The 19,491-nt window shown below is 43.4% G+C and overlaps 1 protein-coding gene across 1 annotated transcript; it reads right to left on the reverse strand.

The window, feature by feature from the left end:
- Positions 1–5,858: 5,858 nt before the first annotated feature.
- LOC123424621 (L-type lectin-domain containing receptor kinase SIT2-like) lies at positions 5,859–8,232 on the reverse strand. Its single transcript, XM_045108262.1, has one exon. It carries the CDS (start codon positions 8,137–8,139, stop codon positions 6,163–6,165), a length of 1,977 nt encoding a protein of 658 aa, XP_044964197.1. The 5' UTR covers positions 8,140–8,232; the 3' UTR covers positions 5,859–6,162.
- Between the last annotated feature and the right edge of the window lie 11,259 nt (positions 8,233–19,491).

Raw genomic sequence — 19,491 nt, forward strand, 5'->3', positions numbered from 1 at the left:
CAACCACAAGTCTCAAGTCGTCGTTCTTCGGTCTTGACACTACAAGGAAAAAAAATGTTTTACACGGTGATAAGTCATAAGCCGAGTGTTTTTTTTCGGGCACTCGGTTTATCGGCATATAAACCGTGTTCCCCATAAAAAACACCCGATAACAATAAAGCACTCGGCTTATGCTATCATATAAACCGAATGATCCTAAAAGCCCTCGGCTTATACGCGACACACGGTTTGTACGCAAAAAACACTCGGCTTCTTGCGTGCCACCCGGTAAAAATACCTGCCACGTGTCTTCCGTCACGCCGTAAGATGTAATCCGAGTAACCCGAAAAAACACACGGCTTATACACACTATAAGCCGTGTGCTTGATAAAAAAACACCCGGAGCTGTGTGTAGCTGTAAGCCGAGTGGCATCCTATAGCTCTCTGCTTATACAGTCTATAAGCCGTGTGCTTCACAAAAAACACCCGACTTATACGGTTTACTTTTTATAGATTTTAAAATTCAAAAAAAGTTCTAAAGTGATTTCCCTTGCATTTATGTTTAATACTTGAATATTATTTGTTTATCCATTTTACCACAAGAATAATGACTATCATGTCCACTATGGTCTGTGTGGGCCCTACGGTCCGGTGCATCACCGAAAACCGCCCGAGCGAGGGTAGAAAGGCCGCGCCCACATGGGTTTTACCCAAATATATGTATGAAATGGTGGTGAGATGTTTGAATATTCAATACAACACTTTTGATGTGAGGGTAGAAAGAGCACACCCACCAACATGTCGCCCAAATATATTTATGAAAAGGTGGTGCAATGTATACATAACCAATACAAATTTTTGATGTGACACTTGCCTCACAAACACAACAGTATCATGGGAAGGTTCTACACCTACAATGTTGGTGCTGCACCTAGTGCCGTCGATTCAAACGGTTAGATTAGGCATGTCACCGGGGTAATTTCGCACCCCCAATGGCTTGGCCTGCCCCTCCCACACCTGCACAAGGCATACCCATGTCACAAATACATCACATAGGATTTTCCATGCCGCTTCTAGGCATGATTTCATGTGTAGCCTTGTAGATCTACAATTTCGGACACTACAACTCTAGAAGTGCAATTAATGTCTCAAATATTGCAGGCGGGTCAGAAAAATGCGGGGGCCTGACATGTGTCTTTCGATGGCCTCCTTTCAGAGCACGAGAAGTTTCGAGGTCAACGGAGCAACATGACCCGCACTTTCTTCACAAACCTGATACGTTCCCTCTCGATACCGAGAGACTACCTCGAAGATGGTGCATTTTAGAAGCGGCCTCAGGTGAGGCCTACTCAGAACATGCCCAAACTTTGAACACACCCTACAGGGGTCATGTGATGACGCCTTGCCTGATACCGAGGATTTCCGGCATCGTACCATTATCCAAGGATTCAAATGGTTGGATCAGGCATGTCACCGAGGTAATTTCGCACCCCCAATGGCTGGTCCTGCCCCTCCCACATTCAAATGGTGTGCAAGCTAGAGAAATAGGCACCAGAGTTGGTGTGCAAGCTAGAGAAGTTCTTTGTCAATTTTCATAGTTATTTCTTTGCCAATATTCAAAATCATTGCACCGGTAACTGTCTTATGTGAATTGATGCACTTTGGTAGGACTTCTTTACTTGCGTTGAGGGTATGGAGGATGAAGCTAGTGATGCTGTGGAGGAGATTGCCAAGAAGATTGTCCAAGACATGCCTTCCGAGGCTCGCGTCAATTCCGTGGTGAAGTATTTTGCACATGAACGCAAGATGCTTCTCCCAAGGCCGCTAGCCCGTAGAGTGCATCTTACCCGTTCCATGTACATGAAGGTAGTTTCCATCTAGTTTTGATTGCCTAGATTAAAACAACTTAGTTTCATTCATAAGTTGGATATATTTGACATGTTTCAGGTGGTTCCTCCATGGTGCAACAACAAGATTCCTTGCTACCAGCAAATCATATCCAGGTGGATAAACCCGGAGTGGAGGGCCACACACAGAGCTGCTTCGGAGCGGCGTGCCTTGATGGGTGGTCCGGTACACCTTCAAGGCAACCTCAACCTCCATGCTTACGTAGAGAAGAAGGTAATAATATCATTCGGCTAATGAACTTCTCAACTTGTGCCCTTATGGATATTATTGCTTCTATTGCAGAATAGAGAGAGAGGTAAGGGTGAAGAGATGCTCAATACCTTCACGGGATTATGTCTCGCCTGTAAGTCAAAGAAACCGAAAGGTGGGTGGGTTAACCCAGGGGCTGGCTTGAGGATTAATACATATAGTGGGAAGTTTAAGGAGTGCAACGGGCCTGACTCTCATCCGGCCTCACAAGACATTGACATTATAGTTTCCTTCAAGTCGGGAGAAGGCAAGAAGCGTGGCCGGTTGTATGTTGGTGACGGTTCCTTCCGTAAGAAGGACATTCCAAAACTCGCCCACATCCGTGCTACCACATCGAGCTCAGGTCCTGCTATTGAGCGTCGCCCACAGCCTCGGATGGACAAGATGCATCAATTCAATGTATGCTTTGCTTCACTAATCTTCTTCTGATTTCTTCTTTGCATTGCAATGATGGTGAACTTGTTGTGTTGACATATTGTAGGCCCGCCAAGAGGAAGAAAGCAGGCTGCAACAGGAAGAAACCAGGTTGCGGCTGGAGGCTCAGGCCAATGCCCTACTTCAACAAGAGCAAGCCATGAAAATGCAACAAGCCCTAATTCAGCAGCAGGAATTCATGGCTAAACAACAGACAGCCTTGCAGGAGATGTTCCCTTGGTTCAGTAATAATATGCAGAGTTCTATTTTGCCAGATCTTCCTCCTATTCCGCCTCTTCTTACTTTCAGCTTTGTAAGTATTCAACTTATCAACCATGCATCTTACCATCATGCTTAAAGCATCTTACCATCTTACCGTCTCATGCTTAAAGTGTCCTCAGTCAGGAGAAGGCACCAATAACAACGTGGTTGGTGGATGTACACCTTCCCAAGCAAGCTCAACCACACACACTTTTGCTAAAGATGCTTTGGCCTCCGCGCCATAATGAGCACTCGAGGTAGTTGTCTATGTATGCATTTGTGGACTTTGAACTCATGATCCTTTCGTTTGTGAATTCTTGTTGCATCTGTACGCATGCTTTTGTGATACTATATTGGATATGTATAGGTATATATACTTTAAACTTATTGTTGGTTTGTTATGGTTATGAACTTGTAATATATTGTAGTTGTGATCGTCGTTGGATATATATTGCATATATGTTGTCTTTGCTCCCTGAATGTGTGTATATGTATATATATATATATATATATATATATAGGAAAAATACATCCTACCACCCAGTGATAGTTACCCCACATGTTCCATATACTACTACGCGGGAGTATATATAATAATTTATCGTTTCTATTATGTTCATATACTATATATAAGATTTTTCAAAGCGAGTTATATGAAAAAATTACAAGTTGACCCATAGTTTTTATTATATTTGTGAAATATGTATATATTTGTATGTAAAAAAGAGCATACACAAAATATGATACATACTACCAAAAAAATAGTATATATACTACCTAAACATGATTATATACTATATACTACACATACATACTCTCCAATTTGATAGATACTACATACAACATACAAAACGCAAGTGGTGGTAACTACCACCGGTGGTAGATAAAATTTGTATATGATGTAAGTTGTGTCTCCCATGTTGTGGCACCCATTTTATAGGGCAGTTAGGGATATAAGCCGTGTGTCCCAAGGTGAGGCACCCGGTTTATAGGGCGGCTGGGGATATAAACGGTGTGTCCCAGGGGGAGGCACCCGGATTATAACCCATATATGGCGTGACCCTTTCAAATGTTGTGGCACCCGGTTTATAGTGCAGCTCGGTTTATATGTAAAATCAAATAAAACCGTGTGCTCCGTTGGCCCTTGGATTTTACGTAAAACCGGACGCGCACACTTGGCACTCGGTTTATATATAAACCGTGCGTCTCGATTGCGCACTTGGTTTATATACAAACCGTGTGGCCGTTGGCACTTGATTTATATATAAACCGTGCGAATGTTGGCCCTTGGATTATATAAACGGTGACGTGGCTTGCCGTTAGGGTCTGGATGCCGTCATGTATAAACCGTGTGACTGGTGACACTCGGCTTAAAGTTCACTGCTCGGTTTATATATAAACCGAGTGTTTTCCCTATGGCTCTCGGCTTAAACCTGATAGCCCGGTCCCCAGTAAACCGTGTGTTGTAAACCCGAGTGTTTTCAAGTATAAGCCAAGTGTTTCGGACACTCAGTTTATAAGTTTTTTTTTCCTGTAGTGGAGGTACATGCATGATAGAGCAGGGGCTATTTGGTTAAGCTAGGTGTGACGCGTACAGGATGACCATTTTTGGCACCGTACGTGCTCCACAGGATATAGGAGCACATGATATATATGGCCGTCAAATCGTCCAATTAGTGGGGCGCCTTGCCGTTTCGCATCATATAGCGTATTCTACTGGCTTTCACAGCTGTCTTGTCCATCCGTATATGTGTTTTACGATGAACAATCAGAAATTCAGAATCGTTTTGTTTTGCTCGAGTCGAAAACGCAGCTGAACTTGGTGATGTTACCTCTCACGAGTGACATAAGTCCTCTGCAAAATGGTCAAGGTTTTGTCAGAAAAATCCAAATGTACCGTGTTAGCTATTCAGGAGCAAAAAATATGAGAAAGGTGTGATAGCATCTATGAACAGGAAAATCAAAAGAAATATAAAACAAAATTAAAAAAATCTGAAACTTTACAGCATCAAAGATGATCAAACTTTGTACACCTACAAAGTTTCATCATCACTATGCTGCAAAGTTTCAGAATTTTTTAATTTTAATTTCTATTTTTTTTAATTTTACTGTTCATAGAGGGTGCTTAGGCATCCGGAAGCTAAAAATCCACTCTAAAAAAATATTTAGGCTTTAGCACCAATGGATGAGGTATATTTCTTTAACTATTCTTCTGTACAAATAGCCACACCTTCCTTCTCTTCTATTTTCTGGCAGGAACTTTTCTCAATGGTTCAGGATGACTAGTATCTTCACGCTCTTTACTAAAAAAAAACATCTTCAGGCTCCTTATGAAGAAAAAGAAAAAATGATATCTCTGCATGCCCCATCTCCATGGATGATATCAGTATGAACTTGTCTGGATCTTTTCAGTTGACTACTTGCTTGAATCTTTTCAGTCTTGTGTTTTCTCACAGCTTGCAAAGTTGTCAATTGTTATTAGCTGCACGATCTATCATGGTTATATCCTTATGTTCATTGGCAGATAGCAACTGGGTCAGAGGAAGGGGCAGTAGCGGCGGTATTTTTCTTAAAGGTTAATACAATCTAACGTAACCTCCTCTAGATCAGCCACTTCTTCAAAGGTAACTTTATTGTCAGAGTTCTTGCTTGCACAGGTTGTTCCTGGATTCAGCCTTCATATGAGGTAAACAGAACCCTCCAATATCTTACGAGTTGTCGTGGAAAAGAGATTTTTTTATGGAAATTTGATAATAGAGAGATTTGCTGTTGCTGACTGGGGCTAGTAACTTAGATGATAGAAGGTCCAAATCTGGTTATTGCGTATCTTTTGGTGGTAATCTTGTCAGTTGGAAAAGTAAGAAACAAAGTGTCTTTGCAAGTTTCATGATAGAAGATGACTTTAGGTCAATGGCATTAGGATTATGTGAGTTGTTGTGGATGATTTTTTTATTAACAGAACTACAATTATTTAGTGATACACCTCTCTAGTTTTACTGTGAAAAATTAAGCTACCATCAATATAGTGAATAATCCCCAGTCAACCATCACAGAACTAAACATATGAGATATATAGACATTTTATCAAGGAAAAAGTAGACGAGGGAGTACTTCAACTGTGTAATACAACATAACCAATATAGCCCATAATCCAGTCCACTATGAAACGTTGAATTCGTACCATAGTACAAGAAGTCCTCAGCCTAATTGGGATCATATGATGACAATGAAAATGATCTAGTTGAGGTCATGAGTTGATTACAAAGGGGGGGGGGGGGTTGTGTGTGTGTGTGTGTGTGTGTGTGTGAGTGAGAGAGAGAGAGAGATGGAGAAATCAATTACATACATGCTTCATCTTCCGTCCCGCAAAATTGTTGCTGAAGATACAGTGGCAACACTCGTTGTAGCCTCGGAACATGTTGTGTTCATGTTGTCTGAATTAAACCCTTGGTTCTGCATTAGGGACATGTAGCTTATGTAGGCCGGCGATAAATCCGGGGGCGGTTGATTGTGGACGAGGTATTGCATGACCTTTCGCATGATAGGCCGCATATTGGGCAACGGGTATGTGCATATCAAACCAAGTTTTAGCACGATGGTTACCTCCTCCATGTTGAATTCCCCTTGGAGTCGTGGATCTACCGTGTCGAGGATTGAGCCATCCCGGTGGTGCTCAAGCACCCACTCTACCAGCAATAACCGATTATTTTGCTTGTCGGTGAAGATTGGCTTGCGACCACATGTGACCTCGAGGAGAAACATTCCAAATGCGTATACATCAGTGAATGGCGTTGGCCTCCCTGTGCGCGCAAGTTCTGGCGCCAGATATCCAATGGTGCCAGCCACATGGGTGGCTGGAGCGGCGCTTTCATGGTCATATATCTTTGCAAGGCCAAAATCACCTAACCGTCCATTCATCTGACTATCCAAAAGCACATTGCTTGGCTTTATGTCTCGATGGATGACGACATGCTCCCATTTCTCATGAAGATAGAACAAGCTTGAGGCCACACCTTTGATGATCCAGTACCTCTGAGGCCAATCCAAAACTGGGCCTTTTATATTGTGTAGGTACTTGTCAAGGCTACCATTTTCCATGTACTCATAAATCAGAAGAAGCTCACCCTTACGCCTGCAGTAGCCCAACAATTGTGCAAGATTTCGGTGTCGAAGACGACCAATGCTCACCACCTCAGCAATGAACTCCTTTACCCCCTGCCTTGAATCGTGTGACATTCTCTTCACGGCAACCTCCATGTCGGGCTTGCGAAGCACTCCCTTATAGACACTTCCGAAACCTCCCCTCCCAAGCAAGTTCTTGTCACTGAACCCCTCGGTCGCATGAAACAAGTCCTTGTAAGAGAATCGGTGCGGGCCAAACGGGACCTCCCAGTCTTCATGCACCTCGGAGTACTTGAGACGCCGTCTTACAAAGATGTAGACTCCCATGCCTACCAAAACCAGCGCCACCGATGCTATGACCAGCACGATCTTCAGTGACATGGACATGGCTGTCAGCACCGAGATGTCTAGTGCAGGAGCTGGCCCATCAAGCGCAAAGCTCCAGCCGAGGATTAATTGTCGTGTGGAGAAAATGTCGGACCTCGCCGATGAGAACCCGACGTATGCTGTGCTTTGCACCACATCAGAGAGGTTGATGTTGGTGGTCTGCAGCAGGGGCCTCTGGGGCCTTGCCATACCTAGTGGAGCCATGGTCACGGTGATCTCTGTGGCCCTGCCATCGTAGTCTACCCACACTTGCACAGCCTTCCCGCTCATCAGGCTTAGGTACCGGAAGATCTCGGTGCCGTCAGCATAGTACCCGGCGTTGGATGAATCGGACGCCGAGCTATTGAGGTAGATGCCGACATCGCTGCGTTCGTCTTCGAATGCGAACTCCACGGCGAAGAAGCGGTGGCTCGTATCGGTGTAGCCGCGGTAGCCGAAACCCAAGTACACGTCCTTGGATTCAGATACGAAGAAGCCCATGCTGTCGCTGCTCAGGTCGGCGTCGATGTCGTATTGACTGAAGATGGTGAAGACGAAGGTGGTCGAGAAGGATCGCACGAGGCCAGTGGCATTCGACGCGGTGCGAAACGGCAGAGGGGACGGGTGGAAGGCCTGGCCTTTACCCGTACCGCTAGTCAGCCTGAGGAGGCCGTTCTGCATGAAGGCCGCGCCTTCGAGCGTCAGGTTCACGCCGGTGAAGCCGTTGTAGACGAACGGCCGACCGTCATCGCCGCTGCTGCCGGAGGCCACGAGGAAGCGGCCCGCAGCAACGAGGAGCAGGAGTAGAACGACGAAGTGGTAAGGCTCGAGAAGAAGCATGGTTCTCGTATCACAGCGGCGTAGAAGGGCCGCTCGCCGGTCTCTTTGTCCTTGGCTATGGTGCTTGCGATTTCTGAACGGTAGATGGCGCGGTGAAGCGAGGTTTTTCCCCTTGTGAGTGCTTACAAGTAGGGGTGAGGAAAATTCTGGAAAAGTGATAATTCCCTACCATAAAAGAGAAAAGCGAGAACCCACGTCCTCCTGCTCCTCCCCCCTCCCTCCCCCTCCCAACCCTAGCCGCCCCACTTCCTCTCCCTCCCTTCCTCGCCGCCGTGTGAGGCAGACGCCGGGCAAGCCCGGGACGTCAAGGATGATGGCGGCGGGGCCTTGGCTGTCCTGCCTCTGCGTGGTGAATTTTGGATTTGGAGTGACGACATCATGGACGAGGCACGGCAAGCTAGCAGCCGTGCGGACGGTGAATCTGGCGTTCGGGCCACGCGGGCGGCGGGATCCAGTGGTCGTTGGCGGACGGCGGCGGCTTCTGCGATGGTCGGTGCGCGCGATCTGGCGCGTCCCCTCCTCCCATGTTCGGCGTGCGGGCTAGCCTGGTCGGGTCGCGCTTTCTTGGGTCACCGGTTCTATACAGGAGGCGCTGCTGGTGACGGGGATCTAGTTCGGGCGAAATCCATGGCCGACCATGGCCGACCGCGTCGACGGTGACGTCTGAGGGCGTCGTTCCCCTCCTTAGAGGCGTCGGCGCCGCTTTGGAAACCTTGGGGCTGGGTGTCGCTTGTGGGTGGTGGGCGACGACGGTGGTGCGGCCCTATCCTAGTATGGATCTATGTCCGCTGCTTGGAGATGGACTCGCGTAGGTGGAGGTCGTCGTTTGACGTCATGGTGGCGTTGATGGCGGATGCACCTGTCAAGGCTGGTACCTCAATCTGCTCTGAAGATGAACCAGCGAAAGATGGTGACGACGACACATGTGAGTGCGTCAGACCGGTTTGTGCCCCTGACCCGGTATGTGGCTCGGTCGGGGCCTCCGACTTTAGATGTTAGGCTTAGGTGAGAGGTTTGGGTATTTGTCTCAGCTTGCATCCCTTCATCATATAGATAGGAGTAGCGGCACATGTTGTCAAGATGGCGGATTCAGGCATATTGTTGTACTACTTTATAAGGTCTTCGAAAATAATTAATAAAATGGTCGCATGCATCTTCCAGATGCAGAGACCGGAGGTCATCCTCCTTTTATAAAAAAAAGAGAAGCAAATTGGGTAAAGAAACAGTCGCCACACGATGTCGAGAGCAGAAGACGGCGTTTCATACAACCGCACACGGTCATATAGAGTGCCATCACCACCTTCTCATCAACTATTTTCACCATGTGAAGATGGATATCAATGATCAGAAGCCCAGAAACACCATAAACTCGCCAGAAACTGCAGGAATCCTAGCCGATGGAGTGATCTGGAGGGAGGAGCCGATCAAAGGAGGTGTTGCCTCCACAACCATATCGGGAGTTGGACATCTACCGGCTGAAATGGAAATGCATGGACGTCATGATGGGCATAAAACACGATACCCAAAGCCTGAACTCAAAAAGTCCGAACCCGAACCGTATAACACGAACCTGAAAAATCCAATCACTATATCGGGTATCAATAATAAGAACCTGAATTTAATTCGAGTAATTCGGTAAAGATCAAGGTACACAAATTACCGGAATAACCCGAATTGTATGGCAGCTCCGTAAAAATGTCCACGCATAGAGAAGGTTGATAAAAAACTGCCATCACTACTTACAGCCCCGCAAAACCTAGGTCGGTCGCCAGCCGCCAGGCCGCACGGTCATGGTGTCCTGCTCGACGGACTTCCTCGAACCTCCACTGCGTGCGCAAATGCAGCGCCGTGCGAATCCATACGCCTAGAGGTCTCATGTAATGTGAAGTGATGCTCCTATTCGGGTAATTCGAGAAAACCCAAACCCGATTCGAACCGTTGGGTTCTTATATTTTTGGCTATATTTCGGGTTTCATTTTTCATAACCCAAATTTGTGAAAATTCGAATTACCCGGCCCGATATTTCGGGCAACCCGTACGCCCAGCTTGAGATGGACGGGATATAGAATTTGTGCTATCTGCGATGCTGTCGAAAAGTGACTGCCGTGTCTACACACCACATATGGCTGAGTGCAATCGTTTTCTATTAGGAAGCGTGAGTCGACCGGCCATGCCGAACAACCACAGGTCTCAAGTCGTCGTTCTTGGGTCTTTTCCACTTGAAAAGTCATATCGAGATTATTACAGGTTTTGACACGGACGTGAACACTTATTATGATGAACATCAGAAATTCAGAATTATTTCTTCTATTTCAGAATAGTTGTCGCTAGAGGATTCTAGTTCAATATTCGTCACGTATAATTTACCTTTTTGTTTCCTAAACTATCCTCGCTCACTCAGCTGTTCGCTCGATCGCTCGCCCCTGCCAGCACTTCTCCCTCGCCTGCGTCGCCGGCGCCTCTCGCTCGCTTGCATCACCGGCCCCTTTCCCTCGCCTACGTCTCCAACCCTTCTTTCTCGCCTTCGTCTCCGGCCCCTCTCCGTCGCTTGCATCGTCGCCGCCTTTTCATAAAAAAATGTGGTGTTTGATGAAATGTCCGAGTCATACTTAATCTTCTTCTTTGTTCTTTCTCCAAGCTCCACTCTAGATTTGTCTAGGTTTGGTGGTGCACCAACTACCCAAGTGTCTAAATAGGTTAGCAACTTCATCTTTTGATCTCTCACTGCTAGCTAGTTTAGCTCATTTCAAATGCTCTAGAAGTAGTGTGGTTTGTGGATTTTAGTCGAGGAGTGTACGTGTGAGTTTATTTGAATTAGATGCACAGTTTGAGCTTGAATTAACTTCTTAGTTTGCATATATGTAGGGTGCCGTCTGATCTCCGTCCCCGTACTTACCGCCGTCGATTGCCCAGGCCGATCTCGTCGCCGTCACCATCATGGTGACCCTCTTGTTCTTTTTTTTTTTTAAGAAAAAAGTCTTACTTCAATGATTTATATAGCTACTTGTATAATCTTCTTACTTGTATTATTGTTTGTTATTATATAGTGTCATGGTTTTGGTATCCGCCCCCGTCGGTCCTCGTCCGGTCTATGATTCGGATGTTGTATATCATCTTTTATAACTATTTGTTTCATTTAGTGTTTATGATAATTATGCCGATCAACTTGACATAGATGTGTTTATCTAGGAGGTATGTGAACCGCAAATTCCAACCGACCCTCTTGTCGGGAGGTTAAGTTTACTTAAAAAGGAAATACAATTATTTGAAAGAAAATTTAAAAAGAGTTAAAGAAGAGAAGATGAAATTAAAGTTGTATGTTGCCGATATCGTCGATCTACACAATATCTAGATGGATGCAATGCGTTTAATGATTAGAGAGATTAGAAAATATGTCATTGATAATGAGACTTGAAGGGCTCTTGGATCCAAGGGACTTATTTTAGTCTACTAAAAATAGTCTCTTTAAGAGGCTAAAGTTCCAAGCACCCGTGACTAAAGAGAGGCTAAAACAAGTTTTGAGACTAAATTTTTTTAGTCAGGGATACCCCTACTAAAATGTGAATTAGTCCCCTCTCTCCTTATTTAACTCATCTCCTTTAACACAGACGAGTTCTGGATTGGAGGGTTTGGAGGATAATAAATGCTCATTAACTTGATTTTAGTCTCTTTAGTATTTGGATCAAGCATGTGTAAGGTAGCAAGTTTTAGGCCCACTACTTTTAGTCATGGGACTAAAACGTATCAAAGCACCCTCTTGGTATCATTATGCTGTTGGATCAATTATTACCTTAATTGCAATTTTGATCGTATTTGTTGTTGTATTTAAATGTTTTACATGGGTAATATCAGGATGAAATCCTTGCCTGAATCTTTCTAGCGTTATGTTTTTGAATAATTTGAAATGAGATGTTATTAGTTGTTGGAGATGTTTCGGTCCCCACGCTTTAAAAGTGATACAGTGACGCGCTAAAGAATTTATTGGATGCGTATTTTTTACGCCGCGGTTGGAGATGCTCTAAGACTGAATGGTTGTTCGATCAGGAGAACCTTTTTAAGTTGTGGTCAACTGAAATGGGAATGCACATCGATGGGGCCTACAAAATGTGCTCTCTGTAGTGACTGCACATTTGTCTACAGTCCACACACCACAAGATATTTTGTAAAAGCATCTTCAACAAGCGATCAAAAATTTCGGGCCCAAAATAGTTTTGATGCATCAATGTAGCAACTTTAGCGTGTCGGAACCAATATTGTTTTAGCAGATGCCAAAAAACGCGCAGTGTAAACTGTGAAGCGCTCAATACACCGTCCAAAATATACTGTGCGCGATATCGTTTTTCAGCTTGTGTCCGAATTTTTTTAACGCGCGCACTGTTTTACAGCGTCTGTTGGAGCTGTTCCACGTTAAAGGAACGAATCTTTTAACGCATGAAGCAGTTTTTGAACATGTGTTGGAGATGCTTTAAAAGACGTGAGAGGCAAGCACAAGTTTCAAGTCGTCGTTCTTCGGTCTTGAGGTACATGCATGATAGAGCAGTGGCTATTTGGTTAAGCTAAGTGTAACGCGTGCAGGATGACAATTTTTGTCATGTCAATGTTAGGCACCGTGCTCGACAGGATATATATGGCCATCAATTAGGGGTGCGCCTTCCGTCTCGCATGACAACGTATTATACTGGCTGTCACAGTTGTCGTGTCCGTCCGCATATGTGTTTTACAATGAATAATCAGAAATTCAGAATCATTTTGTTTTGCTCAAGTCGAAAACATACGTGAACTTGGTGATGTTACCTCATGAGTGACATAAGTCCTCTGCGAAATGGTCAGAGTCACTAGTAGAAAAAAGGCCTTTAGTCCTAGTTTGATTAGACCATTAGTCCCGATCGGGATTAATGCTGGTCCCAGTTCGGCACTGAACCGGGGCTAATGGTCTTCCACGTGGCAGGGCTGGGAGCGAGGGGGGAGGGGTATTACTCCCGGTTCGTATTATGAACCGAGGTTATTTCATCGCTGTTTTTTTGAGTAATTTTTGGGTTTAGGGTTTTGCACTAAATTGGATGGGTTATTTTGCTGCCCCTATTTTCTCATTTATTTGTTACATATATATTGCACATCGTCACGAATATATTACACCATCTCATTCCGTTGTGCTTTGTCGAACATATTTATAAAATATAGACACGAGTTACATGCACATATATGCATCTTTTTTGCACTATATCATTTCATATCATTTTCGTCGAATGACAATAGTATTCTAATCGATCATCTAACAACTCATCATCATCTTAATCATATACCAAGTTATCATATGATACACATAAAATAAAACAGAGAAACATCATAATATATAGTCATCATATGCATGCATCCTAATCGATCAGGTCAAGTAATAATATAAACCAGAATAACCTGTCTCTCATAAGACCTAGTCCTCGCTCTTAGGTATAATGTCATAAAACAGAATAATATCTATGTCTCCATGATGAAACACATAGATCCAGCGGTCTCTAACTTGTGGCTTGCGAACCTTCTTTATTTCTCTTCATACTTCAATTTGGAACCTTTTTTTATCTTGATTTGAGGTTACTCGAGTATGGAGCATCGAACTCAGCCCTCGGCTGGCTTCTAATTTTCATTTGATATTCTGAATGCATCAACAGAAGCACTACATCATGTGGGAGTTGCTATTGAAGAACATAATAATAACCTAGTTAGCAGTATAATCAACACCATTTATGCAATAGTAGAGCGTACTTAATTAGCAAACTCTTACCAAGATATTTCAGCGAATGTCATCCGGCCTCAACCTATGCACTAGTGGCATGTAATATGTATAATTTTTGCCAATTCCAAAATTATACGGGAAGGTATCCCTAGAAACCAGAACACCAGCAACAAGAAAGTGGAGAAGAACATCGTTCTCCTCCCAAGTTAGATGTGATCCATACGTGTAGTGTGTCGTGTCAATTAATTTCCGTAATTCACTCGAAGAAACGAAATAAGATGTAAATTATAATTTTACAAATTTAATATATGATGAACACAAACTATTTCTAAATATAAATGCAAATTACTTGACAAATATGGTTGAGAAACTCACATGAAGGTAAAACAGGAAGCATATCATCGACAACCACCCAAATGTCGATGTTGCCTCACATATTATCTTCAGGACGAAGATCGAAGGTTATTTCCATACCCTCCTTAAATCCATATGCTTTGCAAAGATCTTCTCACTTTAGGCACCCAAATTCTGTTTGAAAAACTGAATTAAATACTTTGATAACAAATGTGTGACCATGTATAGTCCTCATGTTAGCGCTCCTCGTCTCAATTCTCTCGTGATTTTCGAAATCGAGCCTCTCCAACACATCTTCTTGCATGGAAAGGAAGGAACATATCTCCATTCTCGTCAAGCTTCATGCTGAAGAACCTATCGTCTCGCAGGTGAGGCGTGTCGCACATACCCCGACAGTCGCCGCAATATTCACACTCCCAATATTCATCGTTAGACATTTCCTGTTTTAATGTGGTAAATGTGTGTAAACAACAATCGTGACACTATATATATCGAAAGAATTGAACATATATATATATAAACATAGCTAGCTAGGCCACTCGGATATTCCGGCAAAACTTAGCACAATTTAGCAAGCAAAAGTGAGAAACTCACTACTGTTTTATGCATTATATTAACACCAACAAAAGGATGATATTTGTAGGTTGGTGAAATATGTATGTGCCCTTTTTCCTCTCCAAAGTTTAAATAGGTTGTTTGAAACCATTGGTTGTCTAATTCAAACCTAATGTGTCTACTTACATGAAATTTACAAACATGATTTTTTTCCTTCTTTCTAGTTAGCCCATCAAAAGATCTTCAACAAACATATATATCTTGATTTTCTTATTAACATGTGCATCTCAATTTTCATTATTTTAATTTGTTATAGCTTGAACCGATGACCCTAAAATCTAAATGGCAGCAGCCTTGGGGTGCCTAGAGGGGGAGGGGAGGGGGGCGGTGGCGCCTGGAGGGGGTGGGCTTACCGAAGCGGGATGGGGAGGGGGCCGGACGGCTTATCAGAGCGGGAGAGGCGAAGGGGGCTTACCGCGGGAGGGGAGGGGGCGGCGGCGACGGCGAGGGAGGCGGCGACGGGGAAGAGCGCGGAGACGGCGGCGACGTCAGGGAAGAGTCGACGTCGAGGGTTCGTCCGCGTCGCGCGCAAGAGGAGGAAGAAGATGGAAACCGCGATTTGGACATCACAAATTTTCAACTACCGCCTATATAGGCGGAGCTTTGGTCCCGTGTCGCGGCTCGAACCGGAAGTAAATACCACCTTTAGTCTCGGGTCGAGCCACGACCCGGGACTAAAGACCCCTTTTCGGCACGCGGAGTGGCGGAAAACGAGGGTCTTCACTGCCGGGTCGTGGTTTGACCCGGGACTAAAGGTGGTCTTTAGGCCCGGTTCGAGCCACGACCCGGGACTAAAGACCTTGGGCTCGCGGCATTCCAAAGTTTAGTCCCACCTCGCTTGTCGAGAGGAGTCGCGACTCGTTTATAAGCCCCGCTGTCCCAACCGTGTCGAGCTCCTCTCTAAAACGACTTACGGGCCTAAACGCATTGTAAATTAAAAAATTGAAAATATATGTGAAATTAAATACAAAATTCAACCTAAATTCAAAGTGAGATCACTTTGAATTTTGGTTGAATTTTCTCTATAAATTCTCATATAGTTTAATTTTTTTCCATTATTTTTGTTTTCTTCTTTGCTTTATCTATTTTGTTTTTTTCTACTTACACCTAAATATTTAGTTTTCAAATTTGAATTTTTTGAAATTTGTGAATAACTTTACTTTCATTTTTTGCCATTAAAGATTTTTTTCTCTTCTATTTTAATTTTCTATTAAAGATTATAACCAAAAAACTTTATGAAAATTCTTTTGAGTTGATTTTTTTGTTTCTTTTTAGTTAATGTTTTACTTGATTTTTTTAACAAATAAACACTTTGATAATTTTAGTTGATTATTTTTAATTCATTTATTTTAGTTAATATTTTAGTTGACTATTTTTTTTCGTTTTCTATTAAATATTTTCACAAATTTTCAACAATTTCTGACTTCATTTGATATTTTTCGTGCATTTACTTTTTTTGAGATAGTTGACCCTGAAATTAAAAAGCACTACAAATAAACTCTGAAAATGTTAAAAATTGTTATGGTATCATCATTTCAAGCACAAAGCATGTGCTAAAATAGTGAGAGAGTTACGACAAAAACTGGATGCACTTCGTGTACAAAATGGACAATCTCTCTTGAAATATCAGAGTTTCGAACGATAACTCATCTGTTACAAATGGATTTTATTTTTTTGAACTTATTTAAACATCATACTTTTTGTGTCTTCAAAATGCACCATTCAAAGGCACATCACAAATTTTCAACAATTTCTGACTCCATTTGGTATTTTTCGTGCATTTGCTTAATTGTTTTTAGGCTCGTTGACCCTGAAATTGAAAAGCTCTACAAATGAACTCTGGAAATATTGAAAGTTGGCACTGGTATCATCATTTCATCCACAGAGCATTTGCTAAAAAGTTGAAAGGGTTACGACAAAAACTGGATGTACTTCGTGTACAAAACGGACAATCTCTCTCGAAGTATCAGAGTTTCGAACGAGGACTCATATGTTACAAAGGGATTTCATTTTTTAAACTTATTTGAAATCCATACTTTTTGTGTGTTCAAAATGCACCATTGAAAGACACATCACAAAATTTCAATAATTTCTGACTTCATTTGGTATTTTTCATGTATTTACTTATTTTTTGAGCTAGTTGACCCTGAAATTGAAAAGCACTTCAAACAAACTCTGAAAATGTTGAAATTTCGCATGGTATCATCATTTCATCCACATAGAATGTTCTAAAAAGTTGAGAGGGTTACAACAAACACTGGATGCACTTCGTGTACAAAACGGACAATCTCTCTCAAAGTATCAGGGTTTCGAACGAGAACTCATATGTTACAAAGGGATTTCATTTTTTTGAACTTATTTGAACTCCATACTTTTTGTGTGTTAAAAATGCACCATTCAAAGGCACATCACAAATTTTCAACAATTTCTGACTTCATTTGGTATTTTTCGTGCATTTACTTATTTGTTTTGAGCTAGTTGACCCTGAAATTGAAAAGCACTAAAAATGAACTCTGAAAATGTTGAATGTTGGCATGGTATCATCACTTCACCCACATAGCATGTTCTAAAATGTTGAGAGGGTTACGACAAAACCTGGGTGCACTTCGTGTACAAAACGGACAATCTCTCTTGAAGTATCAAAGTTTCGAACGAGAACTCATGTGTTACGAAGGGATTTCTTTTTTTGAACTTATTTGAACTCCATACTTTTTGTGTGTTCAAAATGCATCATTCAAAGGCACATCACAAATTTTCAACAATTTCTGACTTCATTTGGTATTTTCGTGCATTTACTTATTTGTTTTGAGCTAGTTGACCCTGAAGTTAAAAAGCACTACAAATGAACTCTGAAAATGTTAAAAGTTGGCATGTTATCATCATTTCATCCACATAGCATGTGCTAAAAAGTTGAGAGGGTTATTGTCGCGGTTTTGTCACGACAGATGTCCTCGTGAAAGCACTTAGTGTTGGAGCCATCGCACCTTGGTGGCGACTCAAAGGGGTTGAACGGGAGCGGGACAGAGATTTACCTAGGTTCGGCCCCTCATGAAGAGGTAAAAGCCTACGTCCTGCTTTGTGTTGTATTTACGGTGTCTCGATTACAAGGAGGGCGTAACTCGCCTGACCTAGCACTCGATGATTTCTAACCTAACCTCCACTACCCGGGACTCGCCTTTATATATAGGTCGAGCCCTCAGGGTTTACAAGAGTCCTTGTCATTACGCACGTCATGATCCTTTCTATCTCTAAGTCGCCGTGCTTTCCAAGACTTGGAGACCTTCCCAATAATCGACTCTTCTCGAGGATCTTGAACCGCCATCTAGCTCCTGGGCCTTATTGGGCCAAAGCTTGAATCGCCAATGGATGAGTCGCTCGCTTGGTGACCCGGCCCAACCTGGGCGGGTCACATACCAGATAATATCCCCAACATTAGGCCCCAGATTGACTTGAACCTGTTCACGCCAACTCTTACCTAGTTAGGGGCGACTCACTCTGCTCTTTTTACGCATCATACGCTTAATCCGCCATCTTTCGTGGAAATATCCAAGTCGCCGAACCGTTTCTTGTTGACACCATCTTATCCCTTTAATCCAGGAAGAAATGATGACGCAATCTCCAACGGATCTTTTGGCGCAGATATCTCGAAAATCTTGGCGCTATTAAAGCGAATCTTTACCCTGTTTTCAATTCCCGCGCAAGGCGCCTTGATTCCAGCGTGCGACCCAATAAATAGGCTCGGGGAAGGAGGCAGGGCGCATCCCCACCTACCCATTTCGCTGGTCTTCTTCTTCCTCGCGACCACATCGAGAGCTTCATCGCCGCCCGAGGAAAACTCCACCTCCGGCCACCTCGTCTGACGCGTCTCCAGGCCGACCAAGGACGCTACACTTGCCGCGGGTTTCTGTTGGTCTCCACCGGACACCACCATCAGGTCAGCCTTTCACCATTAGAAATAGATCTAAGATCTTCGGTGTTCATTGTCCGCCGGTTCCTTAGCGCACCTCAAATCATTCCATTTATATACTGATTAATTTGCAGTAGTGCTAGGCGCGCTAATTTCAACCATACTCTCAACCGATTAACTCTTGTCAAGAAACTAAAAATACTTCTGTCAAATCAGCTTTACTGTTTTTGCCCAAGCCATAGGCCATTTTACTTCATCCAGGCCTTTTTCCATTTATTTTCGCCTGCTCTGTAGATCTATGTTTAACTGCCTGCTGTTTAAAACCTGTTTGTAGATCTGTACTTCACCTTTTTAGCGAACACCTCCGAAGCTCTGAGTTGTCTCCCTTAAACAGTAGGAAATTCCTAAATCACCCTTGTATCCAGACCCGGTCCCTTGTTGGCGAGTCAATAGATTCCCTTAGTCATCTGACAAATGTTCGGCGAGTTAACTGATCCTCTTAACCACCTAGTAAGCGCTCGGGAGTTAATTTATCTGTAATCTTTTCCTTTGTAGCCATGGGTACCGTTTTCAAAGCCGATTGGCTTCCGACCAAAGTTGATGAAGCCTTTCTCAACGACTGTGTGAAGACGGGAAATCTCGACCCGAAAGAGGTTATCAGATGGCGATCTGGGTTAGGAGAAGAAATTCCCAACCCGAAGGAAGGAGAAATAGTTGTCTTTGCTGAACACCTCAAACGGGGGTT

Source organism: Hordeum vulgare, chromosome 2H (genome assembly GCF_904849725.1).
Source record: "Hordeum vulgare subsp. vulgare chromosome 2H, MorexV3_pseudomolecules_assembly, whole genome shotgun sequence".
Taxonomy (NCBI): Eukaryota; Viridiplantae; Streptophyta; class Magnoliopsida; order Poales; family Poaceae; genus Hordeum; species Hordeum vulgare.

Coding starts and splice junctions, on each gene's coding strand:
- LOC123424621 (XM_045108262.1), bottom strand. CDS start 8,139: ATGCTTCTTCTCGAGCCTTACCACTTCGTCGTTCTACTCCTGCTCCTC.